Raw genomic sequence first — 27612 nt, 5'->3', positions numbered from 1 at the left:
CACACACTGTGCCCCTGAATATAATCGAGTCACACACACACACACACACACACACACACACACTATTCCCCTGAATATAATTAAGTCACACACACTGTGCCCATAAACACACACACACACACACAAACTGTGCTCCTGGATACAATCAAGTCACAGACACACACACACACACACACACACACACACACACACACACTGTGCCCCCTGAATGCAATCCAGTCTTTCACACACACACACACACACACACACACACACACACACACACACACACACACCGTGTCCCCTTAATACAATCCAGTCACCCACTGTGCCCCATGAAAATAAAGCTCTAAACACACCCTGCCAGCTAAAAAAAAAAGTGTGCTACATGCTGTGCCCTTTGAAAATAATGTCACAGGCACACACTGTTCCCCCTGTAGACAGTGTCACACACTGTGCCCCCTGTAGACAGTGAAACACACGCCGTGCCCCCTGTATTCAGTGTCATACATTGTGACCCATGTAGACAGTGCCCCTTCTAGTGACACACATGCAGTGCCCCCTGTACACAGTGCCACAATCTACATCCTGTAGAAAGTGACTCCAGACCCCAGTATATTCACACCAGACAAAAGAAAAATGTACTTACAGCTCCTCGTTCCTCTTCTACCCCTGGTGCCATTGCCGTTGAACTGGGTACTCATAGTGTGCTTCAAGCGCCGCCACCACTTTGAGTTCTGAAAAGCGACCAGCATTACTACATCCTGACACTGGACGGCAACATGGGTATGAGTGCAGCGCTGGCAGCAAAAGCAGAAGAGAACCAGGAAGAGGTGAGTTAACCGCTAACCGGGGGCCTCCTGTACCAATGAGCGTCTCCATCACTGATGGAAGCTGCCATTAAAAAATTGCACCCTCTCTCACAGTATGGCATGGTGGTGCCCTATGAGAGCACCTAACATTGTCTACCCCACATCCCGGCCCTGTCAATGATGCTGAAACCCCAACTGCATAGATTTTTTGGCCAAATTGTACTTTGATCTGGCAAATCAGTGGACCTTGCAAAAAAAAAAAAAAAAAAAAGGCATGATTCACCTAATGTATGTGTTGGCAGCTTTATGTATACACTGATCAGCCATGACATAAAAACCACCTGCCTCAAATAGTGTATGTCCCTCTCGTTTGACCGAAACAGCTCTGACCAATCGAGACAATTGACTCCACAAAAACTCTCAAGGTGTACTGTGGTATCTGGCACTGGCACCAAGACGTTTGCAGAAGGTCCTTTAAGCCATGTAAGCTGCGAGAAGGGTCCTCCATGGATCGGACTTGTTTTTCCATCATATCACACAGATGCCTGATCGAATTGAGATCTGGGGAATTTGGAGACTAAGTGAACACCTTAAAGAGGCTCTGTCACCAGATTTTGCAACCCCTATCTGCTATTGCAGCAGATAGGCGCTGCAATGTAGATTACAGTAACGTTTTTATTTTTAAAAAACGAGCATTTTTGGCCAAGTTATGACCATTTTTGTATTTATGCAAATGAGGCTTGCAAAAGTCCAACTGGGCGTGTTTAAAGTAAAAGTCCAAGTGGGCGTGTATTATGTGCGTACATCGGGGGCGTGTTTACTACTTTTACTAGCTGGGCGTTCTGACGAGAAGTATCATCCACTTCTCTTCAGAACGCCCAGCTTCTGGCAGATCACGCTGTGACGTCACTTCCCCAGGTCCTGCATCGTGTCAGACGAGCGAGGACACATCGGCACCAGAGGCTACAGATGATTCTGCAGCAGCATCGGCGTTTTCAGGTAAGTCGATGTAGCTACTTACCTGCAAACGCCGATGCTGCTGCAGAATCAACTGTAGCCTCTGGTGCCGATGTGTCCTCGCTCGTCTGACACGATGCAGGACCTGGGGAAGTGACGTCACAGCGTGATCTGCCAGAAGCTGGGCGTTCTGAAGAGAAGTGGATGATACTTCTCGTCAGAACGCCCAGCTAGTAAAAGAAGTGAACACGCCCAGATGTAACACACACACAATACACGCCCAGTTGTACTTTTACTTTTCAACACGCCCAGTTGTACTTTTGCAAGCCTCATTTGCATAAATACAAAAATGGTCATAACTTGGCCAAAAATGCTCGTTTTTTAAAAATAAAAACGTTACTGTAATCTACATTGCAGCGCCGATCTGCTGCAATAGCAGATAGGGGTTGCAAAATCTGGTGACAGAGCCTCTTTAAACCCCTTGTCATGTTTCTCAGACCAATCCTGAACAATTTTTGCAGCGTGGCAGGGTACATTATTTTTCTGAAAGAGGCCACTGCCTTCAGGGAATACTGTTGCCATGATGGTGTGTACTTAGTCTGTAACAATTTTTAGGTAGGTGGTATGTGTTGAAGTAACATGCTCATGGATGTCAGGACCCAATGTTTCCCAGTGGAGCATTTCCCAGAACAACACACTACACTAGCTTTGCCAGCTTGCCTTCTTTCCATAGTGTATCCTAATTCCATCTCTTCCCCAGGTAAGCAACGCACATGCTCCAGCCATCCACATGATGTAAAAAAAATGTGACTCATCAGACCAGGCCACCTTCTTTTATTGCTCCATGGTCCAGTTTTTATGCCTACCTGCCCATTGTAAGTGCTTTCAGCAGTGGACAGAGGTCAGCATGGGCACTCTGCCCTGTCTGCGGCTAAGCAGCCCCAAACGCAGCAACCTGTGATGCACTGTGTGTTCTGACACAATATAATTCTATAACTATATTGTGTCAGAACACAATATAATATAATTATAGATTATATTCTATATTAATCTAGAATTGTCTGCTTTAACTTTTCTTTAGCAATTTGGGCTACAGTAGATGTTCTGTGGGATCGGGCTAGCCTTCGCTAGCCATGAACATCAATGAACCTTGGATATCCATGAACCTGTTGCCTGGTTGTCCTTCATTGGACCACTTTTGGTCAGTACTAAATACTGGATACCGGAAACATCCCACAAGACCTGCCATTTTGGAGATGCTCTGACCCATGTGTCTAGCCATCACAATTAGGCCCTTGTCAAAGTCGCCAGAACCTTACGCTGGCCCATTTGTCCTGCTTCCAACAGGTCCGCTTAAAGAATTGACTGTTTACCTGCTGCCTAATATTCACAGGTGCCATAGTAACAAGATATTCAGTGTTATTCACCTAACCTGTCAATGATTTTAATGTTACGACCAATCGGTGTATATGTGTAATATGTTTTAATATATTGCTCAGGTCCCTTTAATATCTGTTGGATGTTTCACATGGATGGCAAGAATCTGTTAATCCTATAAAACATGCAAATTTAAGGAGTGGTTTGTTCCTGTCTTTAATAATTTGTCTCCTGTGACAAAATGATTGTGAAAGATACACTGGAATGTCACAGGGCGTCCTCCCTGTAAAGCACTTTCGCATTTTACATATGCACTGGATATTTAATGTGACAGGTTCTGTAGCTCGATAATGAACTTGATGACATTAAATAATGAACAAGCTCATCTCTTTTATGCTGGGTCATGCACCATCTTATCCTGTTTTTGTTAGGGAAACAAATATATCTCATTGCTCATCGCAACATATTAGAAATCTGGAACATTCATAAAAGTTGAGATTTGCTGAGACAGCAATCTCATGTTTAGATGGTGTAATCCTACTGGATAATGTGCTAGAAGCGCAAACATAACTATAAAATAACACTGATGTCCAAATATATATAATGTACCCTCTACTGAACAATATAAAGGCTGGATTCCCACGAGCATGTTGCGTCCGTAATGGACGGAACGTATTTCGGCCGCAAGTCCCGGACTGAACACAGTGCAGGGAGCCGGGCTCCTAGCATCATAGTTATGTACGACACTAGGAGTCCCTGCCTCAGTGTGGAACTACTGTCCCGTACTGAATACATGATTACAGTACGGGACAGTTGTCTGGCAGCGAGGCAGGGACTCCTAGCGCCGTACATAACTATGATGCTAGGAGCCCGGCTCCCTGCAGTGTGTTCAGTCCGGGATATGCGGCCGAAATACGTTCCGTCCTTTACGGAAGTAACATGCTCGTGTGAACCCAGCCAAAGGCTAAAAGCTGAGATGCATCAGAGATCACTATGGCGCTTATCTAGGTCCGGACATCCAGAATCCCTAAATGTCTCTATTTTGGTGGGATACTAACATTTTTGGGCCTTCATTTTCCAGTCCTTTATTTTTCTTAAAATGTCCATATTTCGGATCTATTTAATAGAAGGGAATCCTAAATGGGGGTGTAATGACAGGATAGGGAGACAGACAGGTGTGCCCTAATCTACCCGCCACTCAGTCCCTGCTTACTTGCACAGCCCGTCCTAGGCAACGGCGTACAACTGGGCGATGGTCCCTACGATCAATAAGTGCACGACAGACAAACAGACAAGGGTACACAAGAAGCTAAGGGAAATGGGGCAGTTGCCCACGGCAACACCGTGAGCAACAGAGTAGTGGACGAGCCGAGTCAAACCAGGAGAGTACGTGGTAACAAATGCAGAGCAGGAGAATAGTCAGTCAAGCCAGGGTCAATATGAAGCAGAGGTCAATAGTAACAGCAGGAACAGCAGAGCCAGGAAACAGGAGAATCACAGGCAAAGGACAAGCAGCAAATGAAGGTATAAGTGGACCAAAGGCGGGAGCTAGAACCGTCTGGCCAGGCTGCGATAGGCTCTCCCACTCCTCAGCCTACCAGCCTGAGTGGTAGCAGATCGAGTCACTCTAGCAGACCTAGGAACAGATGCAGGCTGATTAACCACGGGCGTCGACACAGAAGCTGTGTCAGGCAAATCCTTCACAGGAGGACTACCATGTATTATATTCATAATTACTAAGGGGTTTGATAATTTAAAATATCTCATTCACATGCTATGGAAAAAACTGTGCTGCTCTTTTGACAATTTCACCCATTTTAATTGAATCGGGAAATCAGTATGTAGCAAGCGGATTTATAATGTGGCAAATCGTACGGATTTCTGGTGAGGTTTTTACCGCAGACATCTGCACCATCTGAAATATATTTCAGCTATGTTACTATTGCTGTAAAACCCTAAATACCAATAGCAGGAAGTATTCCTCCACATAGTAAACATGTTCTTCAACATAAACCTTCTTCAATCATTTACGTTATTGTCATTTATTTGCTACAATTGTTTGGAAAAATGATGCATACTGGTGTCCCTAATCTGATTCACATGGTGTAAGGTGCTTTCCCTCAATCAAACTTTTGTAAAACCATCTTTGTTTCACAAACCAATATTTAAAGGGAATGTGTCGCTATAAAAATAATAATTTTTTTTCATTTAAACAGTTAGTATATAAATGTTTACACATTGTTCCAATTTTTCACAAGTCAGGAAATAATGGCTATGGATTTAGAATGAGATGTCATAAAAGCTCCTGTAGGTGTAATACGTAGGTGTCCCAATAGTTGTGTCCATATAGTCTATGCGTGAATACATTGTGTACAAATGCTCTTTATTGTTTTGGATAACCTGTAGTAAAGACTAAAACCCTGTGAGTCTCAGAATGATCTCATGACTTGCACTATTATAATATTACAATATCTTTTTATGCTTATTGACCTCCTAGCATGCTATAGCCCAGCCTCCTGATTCTCCCCCAACTTCGTATGTCAGGAGAAAGAATGGTTGGGTTCCCACGGGTGTTAATGGGGTTATCTGGAATATAATTTTTTTTTAAGTAGGGGATGAAAATGAAATAAATAAACCAAAAAAAGTAATACTTAACCTATCCTCGCCCCCGGTGATCCAGCACTGACGCTCCAGCGGCGCTTCCAGTGGCTGTTTACATGCACGTAACATCTGACCACTGCGGTCAGTCGGAGGGCTCATCGGGGCACTGTGGTCATGCATAGTTGCCAACAGTCCCAAATTTGCCGGTACTGTCCCGAATTTACAGAGACAATCCCGGCAAATTACTATCCCGGACCGTGTCCCGGCAACTTGAACTGGTGACTGCCTTATTCAATTGTATCCGCTTCCTCAGGACGCAGATACAATCGAATACTAAGCCTCTTCCCTGCTCTGCAATTCATTAGGCTACAGGTCACATTAGGCATAGATATAAGTATAGATACAGGTATAGATACAGGTATAGATTGAAGTACAGATATAAATATAAAGGTATAGATCTAGGTATAGAGAGAAGTATAGATATAAATATAGATAGAGGTATAGAGGTATAGATATAGGTATAGATTTAGGTGTAGATATAGGTGTAGATATAAGTATAGATAGAGGTATAGATAGAGCTATAGATAGAGGTATAGATAAAGGTATAGGTATAGATTGAAGTATAGATATAAGTATACATAAAGGTATAGATCTAGGTATAGAGAGAAGTATAGAGGTATAGATAGAGGTATAGATAGAGGTATAGATAGAAGTATAGATAGAGGTATAGATAGAAGTATACATAAAGGTATAGATATAGGTATAGATGGAGGTATAGCTATAAGTATAGATTTAGGTGTAGATATAAGTATAGATTTAGGTGTAGATATAGATAGAGGTATAGATATAGGTATAGATATAAGTATAGATATAAGTGTAGATTTAGGTATAGATAGAGGTATAGATAGAGGTATAGATAGAGGTATAGATAGAGGTATAGATATAGATATAGGTATAGATTTAGGTGTAGATATAGGTATAGATAGAGCTATAGATATAGGTGTAGATATAAGTATAGATAGAGGTATAGATAGAGGTATAGATAGAGGTATAGATATAGGTATAGATTTAGGTGTAGATATAGGTATAGATTTAGGTGTAGATATAAGTATAGATAGAGGTATAGATAGAGGTATAGATTTAGGTATAGATTTAGGTGTAGATATAAGTATAGATTTAGGTGTAGATATAGATAGAGGTATAGATATAGGTATAGATATAAGTATAGATATAGGTGTAGATATAAGTGTAGATTTAGGTATAGATAGAGGTATAGATAGAGGTATAGATATAGATATAGGTATAGATTTAGGTGTAGATATAGGTATAGATTTAGGTGTAGATATAAGTATAGATAGAGGTATAGATATAGGTATAGATTTAGGTGTAGATATAGGTATAGATTTAGGTGTAGATATAAGTATAGATAGAGGTATAGATAGAGGTATAGATAGAGGTATAGATATAGGTATAGATTTAGGTGTAGATATAGGTATAGATTTAGGTGTAGATATAAGTATAGATAGAGGTATAGATATAAGGATAGAGGTATAGATAGAGGTATAGATAGAGGTGTAGATTTAGGTGACATTTGATAGGTTGCACTCCAGTCAGACACTGCTGTGTAGAACTTCGACTTCTGACGCATGCGCAGTGCACTCCAGCCTCTGCTTGTCCCGGTCTGTGTGCAGCAGCTGTAGGACTGGTGTGATCTCGGCTGCTGTTCATATGGCAACCGCTGTGTGCAAGTAAACATCGTCCTGTGAGGGCAAAACTTCTGCCACACCGCCCGGAGGCTGCGGCTTGTGCTTCACTGCAGTTTGCGCTCATCTCTTGCTGGATGTGAACTCTGCAGCCTGAGGAGAATCCGCGCAACTTCTCTCATTAACCCTTCTGATGCTGGGGGAGCCATGGGCTGTTCAAGTAGCACCCTGACTCACTCTCAAGGGAGTAACCGACCTCCTGCAAAGTCACTGGAGACTAATGGACCCAAGAAAAGTGGTGAGTGAGTGAGGAGTGTCTCATGAGACTGGTTCCATGCCCCTATATAATGTATATAATGTATGTATCTATGTATATGATGTATGTATGTATAGGATGTATGTATATATGATGTATGTATGTGTAGGATGTATGTATATATGATGTATGTATATATGATGTATGTATGTGTAGGATGTATGTATATATGATGTATGTATGTATAGGATGTATGTATATATGATGTATGTATGTGTAGGATGTATGTATATATGATGTATGTATGTGTGTATATATATATATATATATATATATATATATATAGGATGTATGTATAGGATGTATGTATGTATAGGATGTATGTATATATGATGTATGTATAGGATGTATGTATATATGATGTATGTATAGGATGTATGTATATATGATGTATGTATAGGATGTATGTATATATGATGTATGTATAGGATGTATGTATATAGGATGTATGTATAGGATGTATGTATATGATGTGTGTATATGATGTGTATATATGATGTGTATATATATGATGTGTGTATATGATGTGTATATATATATGATGTGTGTATATGATGTGTATATATATGATGTGTGTATATGATGTGTATATATGATGTGTATATATATGATGTGTGTATATGATGTGTATATATATATGATGTGTGTATATGATGTGTATATATATGATGTGTGTATATGATGTGTATATATATATGATGTGTGTATATGATGTGTATATATATATGATGTGTGTATATGATGTGTATATATATATGATGTGTGCATATGATGTGTATATATATGATGTATGTATAGGATGTATGTATATATGATGTATGTATATGATGTGTATATATATGATCTGTCTATGATGTATGTATATGAAGTGTGTATATGATGTGTGTATATGATGTGTATATATATATATGATCTGTGTATGTATATATCATGTATGTATGGCTACATTCAAACGCAGCAATGTTCACTACTATTGAATTAGCGAAAGCCGAATGTACCAGTAATCGCTGCATGTAAATGATCCCATCAGTAATCTCTACTATGTACAGCATGCAAGGTGACAGATCACATCCATCATGTTGGGGAATAAACTTTTTTTTTTTCTTATAAAGTTGTTTACATCTGACTATTAAAATATAAGGATTAAAATTCATTTATGATAATAATAATAATAATAATAATAATAATAATAATAATAATAATAATAAATAGTAGTGTTAATAATAATAATGATCATACTTTTTATTATTATTATTATTATTATTATTATTGTTATTATTATTATTATTATTATCATAATGGTAAGTTCACACGTAGCGTAAATACTTTGGATTTTTCGAAATGGATTTAGTTGATTTGAACAAATCTCATCCACTCGCTGCGTAAATGCTGAGCGGCAAAACGCTCAGATATTGACCTGCTTTGAGGTTTTTTATTCCGCAGCATGTCAATTGTATTTGCGTAATCGCTGCTTATTTGTTGTGGGTTTTCCCCATTGAATTCTATAGGGGGGTAAAACCTGCAACAAATAGCAGATGTAGAGTTTTTTGGCGGCGGAACATAAGCGATTCCGCCGCAAAACGCAACTCAGGAAAAAAATAAATGTTATACTTAGGCTGGATTCACACGAGCGTGCCGTTTTTGCGCAGGCAAAAAACGCTGCGTTTTGCCTACGCAAAAGGCACTTAACAGCTCCGTGTGTCATCACCATATGATGCGCGGCTGCGTGCTTTTCGCGCAGCCGCCATCATTATGACACTCCGTTTGGATGTTTGTAAACAGAAAAGCACGTGCGAATCACGCATGCGTGGTTCACGCATGCGTGGTTTTCACGCACCCATTGACTTCAATGGGTGCGTGATGCGCGAAAAACGCCCAAAGAACGGACATGTCGTGAGTTTTTTTCAGCGGACTCACGCGGAGTAAAAATCACGGAACTGTCTGCACGGCCCCATAGACTAATATAGGTCCGTGCGACGCGCATTGCACGGACGTATATCCCGGTCGTCTGAATAAGCCCTTACTAGAATTCTGTGTTTCTTTCTCCAGGCCAGCCTCCTGGGATGGAGTTGTATCTCATGTGACTGCTGCAGCCAATCACAGGCTGCAGCCAGTCACATGGGATGAAACGTCATCCCAGGAGGCTGGCCTGCAGGACGGCAGAGGGACGCGTCGCCATGGCTACGTAAGAATCAAACTTTTTTTTCTCTACGTGCAGTTTTCCGCAGCGGTCATTCCGGCCAAAAAACTGCACCAAAATTTGGTGCGATTTTTGGGATAGAATTTCCTGCGGTGCCAAGGGCGTATACACTGTGTACTTTTACGCAGCGTATCCGCCCTGTGTGAACATATTATTATACTTTTTCCTGTTAAATTTTTTGCATCCTAAAATTTCCCTGTCTGTAAGAGCCCATTCACACGAACGTAAATAACGTCCGTTTGCTGCGCACGGAAATTACGCACAGTACACGGACCCATTGATTTCAATGGGACCGTTCCCACATGTGTGAGTTTTCAAGCAGTGAGAGTCCGTTGCGTGAAACTCACTGCATGTCTTATATTGGTGCGTTTTCATGCACCTACGCGCCTATTGAAGTCAATGGGTGCGTGAAAACCATGCACCGCACACGGATGCACATCCGTGTGCGGAGCGTGATTTGGGCATCCGTTTAATTGAAAATAATTAAAAAAAAGATGTGCCTTGCGAGTGTGTGAATAACGCATGCCCCTCACAAAAAGCACACTGATGGATAACGCAACACACACGGACCAGACTCACGTGTGTTTTTCACGCGCATGAATCTGATACGCTCGTGTGAATGTAGCCTAAATATTAATATATAATAAGAATTCTATGTACTGTATTATTATTATTATTATTATTATTATTATTTGTATTATTCATTATTGTTAAATTTGATAGTGATATTATTATTATTATTACAGATGATCATTTAGTGGTGAACGATCAGGTTGTCCGTCTGATTAGGGTCATATATTAGTGATCTACAATTTTTTACTCTTCCGCTGTTGTGAAATTACAACTCCCAACCGGTCATGACAGTAGGAGTAAGGGTATGTTCACGCGCTTACGAAAAAACTTCTGAAAATACGAAGCTGCTTTCAAGGGAAAACGGCTCCTGATTTTCAGCCGTTTTTTAATTAACTAGAGTTTGTCGCTGCGTTTTTTACGGCCTTTTTTGGAGCTGTTTTTCTATAGGGTCAATGAAAAACGGCTCCAAAAACGGCTCAAAAAGTGACATGCACTTCTTTTTCGTGGGTGTTTTTTAACTTCAACTATTTATTTATTTATTTTTTTAAATCAATGGGTAGATGTTTGGAGTGTTCTGCTTCCGCTTTTTCGGCAGTTTTTCCGGCCATTTACGACCCAAAAATAAGCCGTGTGACCATACCCTAAGGCTGAGTTTACACACCCTATTTACGGACGTAATTCAGGCGTTTTAACCTCGAATTACGTTCGAAAATACGGCTCCAATGCGTCGGCAAACATCTGCCCATTCATTTGAAAGGGCTATACGATGTTCTGTGCCGACGGTCATTTTTTTACGCGCCGCTGTCAAAAGACGGCGTGTAAAAAAGACGCCCGCGTCAAAGAAGTGCCTGTCACTTCTTGAGATGTAATTGCAGCCGTTTTCCATGGACTCCATAGAAAAACAGCTCCAATTACGTCCGTAATGGACGCTGCGAAAAACGCCTGCACTTGCCTTTACGTCTGAAATTCAGGAGCTGTTTTCTCCTGAAATCAGCTCCGTAATTTCAGGCGTATCGGACATGCACGTGTGAACATACCCTAATAGTTTCACAGCACTGGACTGTCTCAGGTTGCAGATCATACACTGTGTGATCATTGTGTAAACCTAAAATCCTCGTCTTCCCAGCTACATCTATTATAGAAGACGTGCTCAGCTTTCATTACTTGATCCACACTGGAGATCATTATAACAGGACATGTGGGGTAACACGTAATGGTGTGATCTGAAAATTGCCCTCACAATTCATTATTGTGATTATTGTCTGAGCTGGCCGTGTACACACTGCTAGGAGCAGTTTTTATAGGGAAAATTGTTACCATTGTAACAAAGTAAACACTGCTATTTCCCATAATGTTTGTCTGTGATCATGTGATGATAACGGTGAGAAAAAGCCTCACAGGTCAGATAAATCCCATCCACCATACAAAAAAATCAAGAAATTGGATGTCCACGCACCTTTAGGGTATGTTCACGCGCAAACTCAAAAACTTCTAAAAATACGGACCTGTTTTCAAGGGAAAACAGCTCCTGATTTTCAGACGTTTTTTAAGCCACTCGCGATTTTCCCAGCGTTTTTCGCTGCGTTTTTTACGGCCATATTTGGTGCTGTTTTCTATAGAGTCAATGAAGAAGGGCTCCAAAAACATCCCAAAAAGTACTTCTTTTTCGTGGCAGTTTTTTTACGCAGCCGTTTTTCAAAACGACTGCGTAAATAAATGGCCCATCGGAACAGAACGCAGTTTTTCCCATTGCAATCAATGGGCAGATGTTTGGAGGCATTCTGCTTCCAATTTTTCGGCCGTTTTTCGGGCGTTTACGGCCTGAAAAACGGCCAAAAATAGGCCGTGTGAACATACCCTTACAGTGTTAGGTATTGGAGCCAGTGCCGATCCACAGGGGTTGAGATCAGAGGGGGCAGGACGCAGAGTTCTGGGATACAGTCCGATAATGATTAGTCCAGGCATTCACAAATTCCCCTTTTTGGCTGGACTGCTACTTATTATTGATCACATGTTTTGGCTGAGAGCGGTCATGTTGTTTTTCATATAATCATTGACTGAACTAGATACAGACTGTATATTTTTTGCCGCTGCACTACAACCCCTTCTCCTACATGTATTTTATTAAATTTTTTCTGTTTACTCTGGTCAGTGGTAGTAAAATACTAATGCCATTTCCGACACAATTTCAATTTCCTTATAAAATTAAGAGTCTTCAGTAATGCTAGATTCACACGAATGTGGGGAAACTCGGATGTGAAAAACGTGATGTATTTCACGTCCAAGGTGCCCCTGTGTGGGTTCTGTTTTCACGGATCTCCATAGGCTTGAGTCTATGGAGGGATCTGTGAAAACGGTACAAAATAGGACATGTTCTATATATCAACAGACCCTTCACACGGTCCGTTGAAACAACGGCCGTGTGAACGGCCCCATTGAATTACAAAGGTCCGTGTGACGGCCGTTCTTTTACCGGCCGTCACATGGACGTCAAATACGCTCGTGTGAATCGGGCCTAAATGTGTAACGATTCTAAACTAAAATCATAATGCTTCTTAGTTACATCTACTTTCCGAAATCTGGGTGACCACCAATATGGCCGTCAGAATATCTCCCACAGGGGCTGTAATGACGACCATATTGGCTGTCACCCAGCTTTCTCAGAAACAAATATTATTGTGAAATTGCTTAAAACATGTAAGGGAACCTGTTACTAAGTTTGGGGCCACTAAACCACCAACATTACGTTTATGCAAATGGGGTTGAGGGTACGGTATCAAGTAGTGGCTACCGCATGCGCTAGAACGCCGTATGACTTGCAGAGGCCAATGGCCTCACGATATTGCTGGGTATTACCACCATGCGGGCATGGTTTTGGCTACATGCGGCAGCCGCTACCTGGGACCGTTCTCTTAGTGTCTCAAACGTACTCCAGTCAAAACCGTCCGTTTCGGTATTACCTTGTAAAAGAACTTAGAAATGACAGAGATAGGTCTGGAAAATAAGTCCAGCGGAAATGGGCACGTGCGCAGTGTACTAAGCTACATGTATAATAAATGTTTTCATATTTAGGCTCTGTTCTCACCGTGCAGATTTTCTGAAGAATTTTCTTGCATTTTTTTAAAGAGAAAACCAGAATTGAATCTAGGAGAGGAGACCTATAAGGCTGGGTTCACACGACCTATTTTCAGACGTATACGAGGCGTATTATGCCTCGTTTTACGTCTGAAAATAGGGCTACAATACGTCGGCAAACATCTGCCCATTCATCTGAATGGGTTTGCCGACGTATTGTGCAGACGACCTGTAATTTACGCGTCGTCGTTTGACAGCTGTCAAACGACGACGCGTAAATTGACTGCCTCGGCAAAGAAGTGCAGGGCACTTCTTTGCCACGTAATTTGAGCCATTCTTCATTGAACTCAATGAAGAGCAGCTCAAGATATACGAGCGTCTCAGACGCCTCATATATTACGAGGAGGAGCATTTACGACTGAAACGTTTTCTTCTGAAAACAGGCTGTCATTTCAGCCGTAAAAGCCAGCTAGCGTGTGCACATACCCTAAGACCTTCCTATATATATTTCTTCTGTTTAGGTTTCATTCTTGGTTTTGGCCTGAAAAATACTGGCAAAATCTTCAGCAAATCTGTCCATGTAAAAAGGCCTGTAAACGAACGGTGATCGACTTATATTAGTCGGTATGGGCTGAAATCTGCCCGTGTAAGTCTTTGTGCAAGTCACATTTTTGCAAGGCTGCAACGTATCAGACTGTATAGGCATACAGTGGTGTATGTTGCCCGAACCCCCCACCCGGGCAGAGCACATATATGGACAGTGATGTCAGGAGCTACATTGCCGGAGTCCGGAGTTATGGACAGTGATGTTGGGAGTTTCCCGACGATGCGTTCAATGTATGCCTGTGATAGATGCCATACGGTGGCAATCCATCCCACATAGGCTCCAATGTTAAAAAAAAATTATACTTTTTTCTGCAGGATTCCTCAGGATGGAATAATGTAGATTACTATGCTATTTTATCCATAAAAAAAGATATACTGACATATACCAGCCCGGTGGAGCTTTATGAACGCGTTTATCGTGTACGTCGGAATATTTCCCGACAATTTGATAAACGCGGGGCACAATCGTGATGTGCACAGAGACTAAACTAAATTAAGCGGAGTTTGTCAAAACCACATGATATAATCTGCTTAATAGTTTAACTATTAACCATAAAGTTAATGGGCAGCACAGTCAGTGTGTGCAATAAAGGGAGCAAAGGGGATGGGATGAACCAGGCACAAGCCCCATGGCAGCTGCATCGGCTGCCTCTATGCATTTGGCAAACTGAAGGAGTAGCTGTCACATGACATCTGCTTCATTCTTTGTAACCAAAAGAGCACAACACAAAGATAGGTAAAGCCATGACTCTACCTCTATGCTTCGAGCAGCGTACTCACCCTGAGTTCTTGGGGAATTGCTCTGCTTGTTTCTATATTGTTGTTTGTTATTATATTATTATACAGCTTTCTGCAGGTCTGAGGTTTGTTACAGCACAAGGCTAATTATTTGTTTGTTTCTTAGATTAAAAATAACAATAATATGTTTATGCTTTCTTCTTTTTGAGAATGATTTCAATTTACTTTAGTAAATAAATATAAGTCTTTCAATAATCTATCTATTAGCGACGGTATATCTGTTATGGCCACCTAAACCACATACCTCAGACAGTGAGTTATTATCTCATATTTTTTATTATTTGTACACCTTTTTTGCAACATATGGGGGGGGGGGATTTATTAAGACTGGCGTTTTCTTAATTTATTTCTAAGCTTTCTGAAACATATTTAAATAAAGGTGAATTGATTATCTTTTTAAATTGTATTTTGTGTCCTATTTTGTATGTTTAGTTATTGATAGATTTGTCACACAACAGTTGCCTGGGAGTCTCATGAAATTAGCACATATATACCTGTAAGGGCATGCCCAGACGTGGCGGAGTTCTTCCGCCACTGTCTGCATCAATGCCGCACAGAATATGCGTTGCAGATTCTGTTGCGGCTTTACCTAAAATGGCCATTAAATTGATGCGGACTGGCCATTGCGTATTGAGGTGAAAGTACTTTCCCTTCTCTCTATCAGTGCAGGACAGAGAGAAGGGACAGCCCTTTCCCTAGTAAAAGTAAAAAGAAATTCATACTTACCCGGCCGTTGTCTTGGTGACGCGTCCCTCTTTCGCCATCCAGCCCGACCTTCCTGGATGACGCGGCAGTCCATGTGACCGCTGCAGCCTGTGATTGGACTGGAGACAGAAGCAGGGAGTTCTCGGTAAGTATGAACTTCTATTTTTTTACAGGTTGATGTATATTGTGATCGGAAGTCACTGTCCAGGGTGCTGAAAGTTACTGCCGATCGCTTAACTCTTTCAGCACCCTGGACAGTGACTATTTACTGACGTCGCCTACCAACGCTCCCGTAATTACGGGTGCACACACGTAGTCACCCGTAATTACGGGAGCCCCATTGACTTCCTCAGTCCAGCCAGAATGAAGAAATGTCATGGTAGTAAAATCAATACGCTCCGCAGCACACATAACATCTGCGGACTTCATTGCGGAATTTTGACTCTCCATTGAAGTCAATGGAGAAATTCCGCAATGAGTCCGCAACAAGTCCACTACACGTCCGCAACAACCAGTGTATGCTGCGGACACCAAATTCCGCACCGCAGCCTATGCTCCGCAGCGGAATTGTCCGCAACGTGTAAACAAACCCAACTAAAAAGCTGTGGAAGGCAATGGAGAAACGTGTACGCTGCGGACTGTCCGCAGCGGAATTCCAGAGCAATTCCGCCACGTGTGGTCATGCCCTCAGGGTGCAGTCACATGCGGCAGATTTTGTTGCAGAAATTTCTGCGACTGAAAATCAGTTTCATTCCTAAACGGAACGTGCAGAAATACCTGCACCTGCTGCAGAAACAACCAGATGAATGGAATGGATTTTCGCAGAAATTTCTACAACAAAATCTGCTGCGTGTGAATCCACCCAAAGGACGGGTTCCCACGGGGCGGATAGGCTGCATAAAAATCACACAGCGTGTCCGACCTGGAACCCACAGTACATTCCGTCAGAAAAATCGCACCACACTGTGGCGCGGTTTTTTCGAACGGAATATCCGCTGCGTAAAAAAGTCATTCATACTTACCTACCCCCCCCCCTCTTCTGACATCTGCTCCGGCCTCCTACGATGACGTTGCAGGCCATGTGGTGCTGCCACCTGTGATTGGCTGCAGCGGTCACATGGGATGAAACATCATCCCAGGAGGCCGGACTGTAGGAAGAAGGAGGGCGTTCTGGGTAAGTATGATTTAAGATTTTCCCGGATTTGTGATTTTTGTGGCGTAATCGCTGCGATTACACCACAAAGGTCACAACACTTGGCTTTTTGTTGCTGGTTTTGCATCCCCATTGAATTCAATGGCGAAAACCCACAACAGAAAAATGCAGCAAAAATTGACATGCTGCGGAATAAAATTCCGCACCGCAGGTCAATTTATTAACATTTACGCTGCATTTTTTTTCCGCAGCGTGGGCTTGAGATTTACTAAATCTCATTTACTTTGCTTCTACTGTAAATGCTGCGGAATTGCATTCCGTTGAGGAAATTCCGCAGCGTTTACACTACGTGGGAACCCGGCCTAATGCTCCACAGCTCCATGCACGAGTCACAGTATAATTGTGGGAGGCTGATCTGTGATGTGTTCCCCCTCCCCCTTGTGTGGAAGACTACATGCAGTTTCATGATACAGGAAATTCTGGTGCCTATATAAGTGACACATAAAGTCCTATAGAGGCAAGTAAAAAAAGCGTGTCACTGAAGTCTAATGCATAGTCTTGCTAGGCAATGGTCCTAATGTGATATTTAGTGATAAAAATAGCAAGAAAAAAATCAGGTTTAGGCCTCATGCACACGACCGTATTTTTTCCCACCCGTAAATACTGGCGTAAATACGGGTCCGGTGTCACACGTATTCGACCCGTTTTGCACCAGTATTTACGAACCCGTGCCCGTAAATATGGGTCCGGTGTCACCCGTATTCCACCCGTATTTACGGGCACGTTTTTGGCGGCAAAATAGCACTGCACTAATCGGCAGCCCCTTCTCTCTATCAGTGCAGGATAGAGAGAAGGGACAGCCCTTTCTGTAATAAAAGTTAAAGAAATTCATACTTACCCGGCCGTTGTCTTGGTGACGCGTCCCTCTCTTCACATCCAGCCCGACATCCCTGGATGACGCGGCAGTCCATGTGACCGCTGCAGCCTGTGATTGACCTGTGATTGGCTGCAGCGGTCACATGGCCTGAAACGTCATCCAGGACGTCGGGCCGGATGTCGAGAGGGACGCGTCACCAAGGCAACGGGCGGGAGACCGGACTGGAGGAAGCAGGAAGTTCTCGGTAAGTATGAACGTCTTTTATTTTTATTTTTTACAGGTTTATACTGATCGGTAGTCACTGTCCAGGGTGCTGAAAGAGTTACTGCCGATCAGTTAACTCTTTCAGCTCCCTGGACAGTGACTATTTACTGACGTCGCTTAGCAACGCTGCCGTAATGACGGGTGCACACATGTAACCACCCGTCATTACGAGAGCTCCATAGACTTCTATGGACTGTCCGTGCCGTTATTACGGCCTGAAATAGGACATGTTCTATCTTTTTCAACGGCACGTGCACCTTCCCGTGAGAAAACGGGAAGGCACCCGTCGCCAATAGAAGTCTATGAGCCCGTTATTACGGGTCGTAATTACGACCCGTAATAACGGGAGTTTTTACGGTCGTGTGCATGAGGCCTAAGCCGTCTCCCACTGTGTTTTCCCCTCACGTTTGATGTATGCATCGGGAAAGCTCACAAAATATCATATCAAACGTACCCATAGGTTCCCATTATACCGACAGATCCCATAATAGTCTATGGCTGATGTTAGGCATCCGTTACAGTCTCTGTTTTCCCGGCATATACATCAAACAGAGACCATAAATGCAGTATGAAATTGGCCTAAGAGAATGACACAACATTCCTTAATGCAACACATGACAAACTTTAGTTTTAAGTCGGAGTTTCCCTTTAAAACACAACATTAGCCAGTGCAGCCGCCACTAGAGTGAGCTCATGAGCTTATTGCATACTGTTATACATTGAACTCAATAATAACACAGTATGCAATAAGCTCCCTCTAGTGGTGGGTACAGGTAGCTGGAGCTCTGTATCAGAAAAATAAAGCTTTGATCACTATAAAGATATATTAAGAAATCAGTACAGGTCCGACCTTGCTACACAGGATATTCCCCGATGTGTCTGCTGATTGTTGGAGGTGTGGGGAAGCTCCTGGAACTATGTTGCACATTTGGTGGGATTGTCCCATGCTACGTCCCTTTTGGGGGAAGATTTTTGATTTAGGCAACAAGCTTTTCCATACTGAGGTTCCAACCTCGGCTTCCATAGGCTTGCTTTCTATGGTTCCTGGATCACTCCCACATCTCAAAAGGGAGATCTTTAGACATTTCTTGACCGCAGCGAGAACGGTGATACCTCGTCACTGGAAATCACATACTGTACCGTCCCTGGCGGAATGGGTAACGGAGGTGAACGGGATCATGAGAATGGAGGAGTTGCTGTCCGTTGATAGGGGCAAATCAGGGATCTTCGTCCAAACTTGGATGGTATGGACTAGATTCCGGGAAGGTGCTGATCTACCTCTCTGGTTGGATGGCAGGTTCTGAATGAACCTTAGTACTTACCTGAGGCGCTTTGTATGTATGTGTTTTCCCTCTGTTGTCTGATGTTATGTGTTGTATGTCCATATACTTAAAAAGTGCTCTTATAGGTGTCACTTCTCACTTTACTGGGGGGGCGGTCTCCCTGTCTATTGCACTAATTTAATGCGAACATGATACTGTTATTGTTATTGCTATATCTCTCTTATCATTCAATTCTGAAAGGTGGGAGGCTACCTCCTACTGTGGTTCTTCTACATGTATGTATATATATATCTATGAATACTGTTGTTACACTATGATGTTTCACTAAAATGTATTGCACTGCGTGCAAATTTATACTTTTTTTTTGCACAAACCGTGAAATGTTTGTATTATTATATTTTCAAAATAAAAATCTTTGATAAAGAAAAAAAAAAAAAAAAAGAAATCAGTACAGATTTTTAGGCCTAATAACAACATGATAATAAATGTTGGAGATTCAATTTAACATTTTTCCTATTTTTTTAATATTTACTCTCATACAATGTACAGCATCGCACGGAGGAACATGACAGGAGACTATTGGGGAAGCTTGTTTTATTTCTGTTTTATAGCAGGGTAAAGATATCACATGCACCAAGTAACAAACACAACAGTGATAGATGAGCACCAATAACATTAAATAAAAGCATTTCACTACCAACTTTTCAACTCTTCGTCAACCTACTTAGGTGTATAATGTGCTAACATTACATGTTGACAGGGGAATCAACCATAAGTGCTCTCACATGTAGAAAGTATGTAGGAGAGAACCTCCAGCTCACCTTATGGCAGAAAGTCCACTGCCTGCTGTGCTCGGATCCTCGTGTCGGCACACGTTGGTTTGAAATAGAATAGAAGAGTAGATGGGATCCAGCGCAATGAAATAATTCTCGAAGAATATATTAAAATGGAAACTTGTTCCAATTTTATTAAATGACAGAATAAAAAACGGGAATCAATATCCCACAGAGGAATATATATTTTTTCATACATCCACCTTTCCTCTGTGGGATATTGATTCCCGTTTTTTATTCTGTCATTTAATAAAATTGGAACAAGTTTCCATTTTAATATATTCTTCGAGAATTATTTCATTGCGCTGGATCCCATCTACTCTTCTATTCTATTTGCTCTCACATGTAATAACTACAACCGCCTGGTTTTTTTCTTTTAAAGATCAACCACAAAGTCTCTATGGACAAAAGTTGAATTGAGAACCAGATCAACAGGATTCCCTGCCAACGAAGTGCACAAAATTTGTAATTATTCAGACTCCTTTAGCTTCTGGCTTTAGATTTTCCATGTCTAAGGCCTCATGCCCACTTCAGATATTTTCTTCAGGGTGCTATCCGTTTTTTTTAACGGATAGCACACTAACACATTCATTTCTATGGAGCCATGCACACTTCCGTTGTTTTAACGGAACCGTGTGGCCGTTCCGACAAAAACAGGACAGGTCCTACTGCTATCTGTTTTTGACGGAACAGTCTCGGCCATTTCATTAATTTGGTCCGTTGAAACAACGGAGTGCACATGGAAGCCATCTGTGTTCGGGCCGTATGACGAGGCCTTTTATTGGCCCAGCACAAAGCTCAATCGAAATAACAGGGAGTCGTATGGGAGCCTATGATAGCACATGAGTCTGAGATCTGTCAGAGCTGAAGGGGTCTAGCTGTTTCTGGAGTGTCAGGAACCCCTTGTCCAGGGTATTGGTGGAAGTCAGAAAATATGAAAACCCTTAGGCCTCATGCACACGACCGTAGCCATGTGCACGGCCGTGATTTTCGGGTCAGCCGGGGGCGGAGTGACACCCGCAAGCCACCCGCAAATCACGGGCCGTGCACATGGCCGCGTCCATTATTTCCTATGAGCCTAGAGAGCAGAACACGGCCGTAATAAGACATTTCCGTTCATTCTGCGGTCCAGGCTCCTGGGCCATGCACAGACCGTGGAAACCGCGGTCGTGTGCATGGGCCCATAGGAATGAATTTTCCTGTGGATTTTCGGGGGAATTATGGCCGCAAAAGCACGTTCGTGTGCATTGGGCCTTAGTTTTGGACAAGTGCATATGCTATTGGGAGATAACATCTAAAACTATTTTGGCCAAAGAAATGATGAATCAAAAGATTGGAGGTTGCAAAATTTTGCCTCAGTTTGCTGAATTGAAGTCCAAGGAGAAGTTGTTTCTTTAGTGATTTAGTGTCACTGCTAAATGTTCACTAAGAGCCCTGGTCCATGTAAAGTCATTCAACAATGTACAAATAACATATTTATCTTGTTTTTCATTTGTGGTTCTAGTTAGATAATTGGTAGATCTTGACAATTGCTTCTGTACTAGGGAGTCTTCATGCTCTGCCGTGTTCGTGGGGCTGAATACTGATCAGTACTTTATTTATTCTGCATGTTACCCTCTGTACTGTTAGAGGAACTGTTCCCCAGGTATTAGCTATTAGGTTAATTGGCTTCCATGTAAATACACAACCTGTGGTAGACATAACTCTAGATGTACATATAGAGTTCTCTTGCTGATGCAATTATTTTAGTTGTTAATACAATGTGTTATTCAGAGATTCCTTTATTTAGACATGGTGACTTATATTATAAGTCATATTAGTAGCACTATGGCACACTATGGAACGCTATTAGCGATTTTAGCTTTATGCTAGTTTCTTAATGGACAACTGGGTGTGTTTTACTATTGACCAACTGGGCGTTGTACAGAGGAGTGTATGACGCTGACCAATCAGTGACCAATCAGCCTCATACACTTCACTCCATTCGTTTCCTCAGCACATAGGGATCCTGCTAGATCACTATGTGCTGTCTTATACTTACACATTAACGTTACTGACGTGCCTTGACAGTGAATAGACATTCCTTCCAGCCAGGACGGGATGTCTATTCACAAGGCCGACACTTCAGTAACGTTTCTGTGGTACTTACAGCAGAGCAAGCGTAATCTCGCGAGATCATGCTGTAAATGACAGGTTACAGCGAGATTATGCTTGCTCTGCTGTAACTACCACAGAAATATTCCCGTAGTGTCGGGATTGTGAATAGACATCCTGTCCTAGCTGGAAGGAATGTCTATTCACTGTCCAGGCACGTCAGTAACGTTAATATGTCAGTATAAGACAGCACATAGCCTACAACGCAGGATCACTATGCACTGAGTAAATGAATGGAGAGAAGTGCAGGACGCTGATTGGTCACTGATTGGTCAGCGTCATACACTCCTCTGTACAACGCCCACTTCGTCAATAGTAAAACACGCCCAGTTGTCCATTAAGAAAGTAATTAGCATAAAGCTAATATCGCTAATAACGTGGTAAAAATTGATTGTTTTTCTAAATAAAAAGCACTGCTGTCACCTACATTATAGCGCCGATCAACTTATGTAGGAGATAGGGCACTTATAATGTGGTGACAGAGCCTCTAACATAAAGCTTGCCATAATGCTACATTTTATTGCTAGTAACACGTCTCCCACAGCAGAAAGCAGCAGTTCAGTGATGTCTAGTGGCAGCTCTGTGGTGGAACAGCTCTTCTGCTGGGAGGGAGATAGGTGACTGTTTGCCATTAGCCAGATGTCATCCACAGGGTAGAGGAAGCAGCCTGAAGGATCAATCTGTGAAAACGGCAGATCACACAGGATGATGGAAATCTGATGTTGTCACCTGTTTTATGCACGGACTGTCGCTTTACACCGACCTCTGGCACGCACATTTCTGTACCTAGCACCTATAAGGGCTCCGCATATGTGTCCAGAGCTCCCACTGAAACCTCTTTAATGAAAGACATTGGTCATGCAGGTCAGACATAGTACATCTTCTGCATCATCCTAAAACAAATGCTCCAAAGGCTAGAGGTCAGGTTGGATGTGTGAAAGTGTGGGTATATTGCCTCCCATGAGGAATTGTACAAGGTTAGCTGAGCACCTATATTGCAGTGGGACGGTTATTTTTTCCTACATCAAATTACTGTAAAAAGTCTTACGCAAAAAATAATACTTCTTGTCTGTTTTTTACCACTGTTGTTAACCCAATTACACATATTTCCCCCCAGTCCCACATTCTCATTTTATGCACCAACGTTTTTTTGCGGCACAGCATGAAACAAACGCATTTGAAGTCTCTAGATCCACCACATCCACATCCTTACCCAGGTCCAGTCTAGAATTTACCTCTTCATAGAAGCTGATCAGATTAGTTTGACAGGATCGATCCCTCATAAACCCATGCTGATGCTGCGTTATACGTTTTTTTTACCCATAAGGGCTCGTACACACGCTGCGGAATTGACTGGTTTTTTTCCGGCCGGAATTTCAGATGGAAAAAACGCAGCAGAATACAGTAGCAGCATGGTGGGTGAGATTTAACAAATCTCATCCACATGCTGCGTAAAACGTCACAGCAGAAATTGACCTGCGGTGCGTATTTTTTGGACCGCAGCATGTCCATTCCTGCTGCGGACAGTGGCCAGAATTGCTGCGTTTTTCAGAAGAGATGTCTCCATCTCCCAACATTGTGAAAAACGCCGCAAAATACGCACCATTTTCTGCCGTAAAAATGGCAGGAAATGGTGCGTTTTTGCCACAGCAGAATGTCTGCGTTTTTCAACGGAATTGCTGCAGAAATGTTCTGCAGCAATTCCGTTGTGTGTGGAGAAGCCCTAATAGAGGTTACAATTACAGTTCTATAGTTTCCAGGCTCACTTTTTTCCGCCTTCTTAAATATTGGAACCAGATTTGCTATGCGACAGTCCTGTGGAACAGACTCCTGAAAATATTAGACATAAGGGTTTGTCTATCATGGTACTTAATTCCTGCAGAATGTGTGGGTTTATGCCATCCGGACCAGGTAATTTGTCTATTTTAGTGTTTTAAGGCGGCGCTTCACTTCTTGCTGCGTTAAGCAGGTGACATTTAACCGCTTCCCGACCGCCCACTGTATATTCACGTCGGCACTTGCTGGGCTCTGTGCAGTGCCGACGTGAATTCACGGTGGGTGTTAAAAGCGCGATCCGGGTGTCTCAGAGTGGCGCTGACACCCGGATCGTGCTGTTATCACCTGCCTCTGGTCCCGGAGATATGATCGGGACCTGATTAGTTCAGGTCCCGGTCATGTGATCGCAGGGAAAGTGTGTTGTAGCAACGAATTGGAAAGTTTGTTGCTATAACAAACTGGAAAGTTTGTTGCTACAACAAACTTTCCCGGGGACCGATTGCTGGTGCTGCAGTCGGTTATAAGGCAGAACCGGGGGCCATAAAACAGCCCCCGGGTCTGCCATGCACGGCAGCCTATAAGAACCAGCCGGAGGCTGGTCCTCATAAGCTTCCTGTCAGTGTGAGGCCTCATTTACACGAGCGTAATATACGCGCGTGCGACGCGCGTGCTTTTCACGCGTGTCGTACGCACCTATATTACTCTATGGGGCAGTGCAGACGATGCGTGAATTTTGCGCAGCGCGAGTGCGTTGCGTAAAACTCACGACATGTTCTATAATCGTGCGTTTTTCGCGCATCACGCACCCATTGAAGTCAATGGGTGCGTGAAAACCACGAAGGTCGCACGGAAGCACTTCTGTGCGAACTGCGTGATTCGCGCAAGAGCTGTCAAACTGAATGTAAACAGAAAAGCACCACGTGCTTTTCTGTTTACAAACATCCGAACGGAGTGTCTTAGACATGAGCGAACCGAACTAAACCGGGTTCGGCCGAACTCGTTTTGACCGAACCCGGCAGGAGACAGTCACTGTGCAGGGTGCTGAAAGAGTTAAACTGGTTCAGCACCCTGGACAGTGACTTCCGATTCCAATATACGTGAACGTGTAAAAAAAAAAAAAGTTCTGACTTACCGATAACTCCCGGCTTCTTCCTCCAGTCTGACCTCCCGGGATGACAATTCAGTCCAAGTGACAGCTGCAGCCAATCACAAGCAAAGCACAGGCTGCAGCGGTCACATGGACTGCCGCGTCATCCAGGGAGGTGGGGCCAGATGTCAAGAGAGGCGCGTCACCAAGGACGCGTCACCAAGGCAACGGCCGGGAAGTTCTCGGTAAGTACGAACCTCTTTTTTTTTAAACAGGTTACTCGATATGGTGATCGGAATGCACTGTCGAGGGTGCTGAAAGAGTTACTGCCGATCAGTTAACTCTTTCAGCACCATGGACAGTGACTGACGTCGACTAGCCTCATCTCTATGATGGCGGCTGCGCGAAAATCACGCAGCCGCGCATCATACACGGATGACACACGGAGCTGTCAAGTGCCTTTTGCGCACGCAAAACGCTGCGTTTTTTGCGCGCGCAAGACGCACACGCTCGTGTAAATGAGGCCTGACTCTCAGCGTCACACTGACAGTTTATAATATATTACACTACCTAGGTAGTGTAATGTATTATAGCAGCGATCAGTGCTGCCAGTCTTCAAGTAAAAAGTAAAAAATAAAGTAATAAAAAAGTTTTATAAAAGTGTAAAAACAAGTTATAAAAGTTACAAAAACAAAAAATGCTTTTTTTCCTATAATAAGTCTTTTATTATAGGAAAAAAATGAAAATGTTAAAAAAAAGTACACATATTTGGTATCACCGCGTTCATACCGACCCAAACTATAAAACTATAATATTATTTTTCCCGCACGGTGAACAGCGCAAAAAAAATAATTAAAAAACAATGTCAGAATCACTATTTTTTGGTCATCAACCCTCCCAAAATATAGAATAAAAAGTGATCAAAAAGTCGCATGTACCCCAAAATAGTACCAATAAAAACTACAACCCGTCCCGCAAAAAACAAGCCCTTACACCGCTTTTTTGACGGAAAAATAAAAAATTATGGCTCTCAGAATATGGTGACACAAAAAATAAATAATTTTATTGAAAAGTGATTTCATTGCGCAATCGCCACAAAACATAAAAAACCTATATACATATGGTATCGCCGTAATCGTACCGACCCGCAGAATAAAGTAAAATGTCAATTATGCCGCACGGTGAACACTGTAAAAAAAAAATACAAAAAACATTGTCAGAATTTATGTTTCTTTGTCACATTGCTTCCAAAAAAATCTAATAAAAAGTTATAAAAAAAAAAATCACATGTACCCTAAAATGGTACTAATGAAAAGTACAGATTGTCCCGCAACAAATAAGCCCTCACGCAGCTCCGTTGGAGAAAAAATAAAAAAGTTCTGGCTCTCAGAATATGGCGATGCAAAATGTGCAGAGTGTTCCAAAAGCGGATAAGATCGGGCGCCATTTATCAGTGCGACACCGGTCACATATCTGCGAATTATTATTTATGTACCCCATTATTATACCCTCTTATTATGCCCTGATCTGCCCAGTTTACACATACCCCCACATCATAAACTGACATACCATCAAAACCCCAAACAGAACAGTTACCAAGCAAAATCTGCGCTCCAAAAGCCAAATGGCGTTCCCTCCCTTCTGAGCCCCACAGCGTGTCCAAGCACCAGCTTACGTCCACATATATGACATTTTATATCCGGGAGAACCCGCTCAACATTGTATGAGGTATTTGTCTTCAGTGGCACAAACTGGGAACAACATATTGTGCGTTAAAATGGCATATCAGTGGAAAATTTTAATTTTCACTTTGCACCATCCGCTGCGCACTAATGCCTTCACGCACCATGGCTTAATAGCATGTCGTGGTGCGAGGGGTTATATATGGAGCGGGCTCACGCGCTGCGCCCGCTCCATATTCTGCAGGTGTCAGCTGTGTATTACAGCTGACACCCGGGACTAACGGACAGGAACAGCGATCGCGCTGTTACAGGAGCCTGTAAAATGACATTATACTGCAATACATTAGCATTGCAGTGTATTGTACCAGCGACCTAATGATCGCTCGTTCCAGTCCCCTAAAGGGACTTTTGGGAGGTCTCCACTGTTTTGGTACCTCAGGGGCTTTGCAAATGTGACATGACACCCGAAAACCATTCCAGCTAAATTTGAGCTCCAAAAGTCAAATATTGTTCCTTCCCTCCTGAGTCCTACCGTGGGTTCAAACAGCAGTGTATTACCACATATGGGGTATTGCTGTAATCAGGACAAAATGCTTTACAAATTTTGGGGTGATTTTTCTACTTTATTCATTGTAAAAATTAAACATTTCTATGTTTTTTCAGAAAAAAGTAGATTTTCATTTTCACTGCCTATTTCCACTAAATTCATCAAAAAAACCGTGGTGTCAAAATGCTAACTATACCCCTAGAACAATTCCTTGAGGGGTGTAGTCTTCAAAATGGGGTCAGTTTTGGGGGGAT

General features: G+C 42.4%; 1 protein-coding gene across 1 annotated transcript in view; it reads left to right on the top strand.

Annotated features, from left to right (window-relative positions):
* The first annotated feature begins 7421 nt into the window (after window positions 1–7421).
* Window positions 7422–27612, top strand: part of ERICH5 (glutamate rich 5) — a 35949-nt gene continuing 15758 nt past the window's right edge. The window contains exon 1 of the mRNA XM_075828066.1: window positions 7422–7727. Within this exon, the coding sequence (XP_075684181.1) occupies window positions 7637–7727 (91 nt within the window). The 5' untranslated portion in view covers window positions 7422–7636. The remainder of the gene's footprint in view (window positions 7728–27612) is intronic.

Source organism: Rhinoderma darwinii, chromosome 5, assembly GCF_050947455.1.
Source record: "Rhinoderma darwinii isolate aRhiDar2 chromosome 5, aRhiDar2.hap1, whole genome shotgun sequence".
NCBI classification, from domain to species: domain Eukaryota; kingdom Metazoa; phylum Chordata; class Amphibia; order Anura; family Rhinodermatidae; genus Rhinoderma; species Rhinoderma darwinii.
Note: the sequence above shows the minus strand (reverse complement) of the source record. Positions and strands in the feature narration are given on the sequence as shown.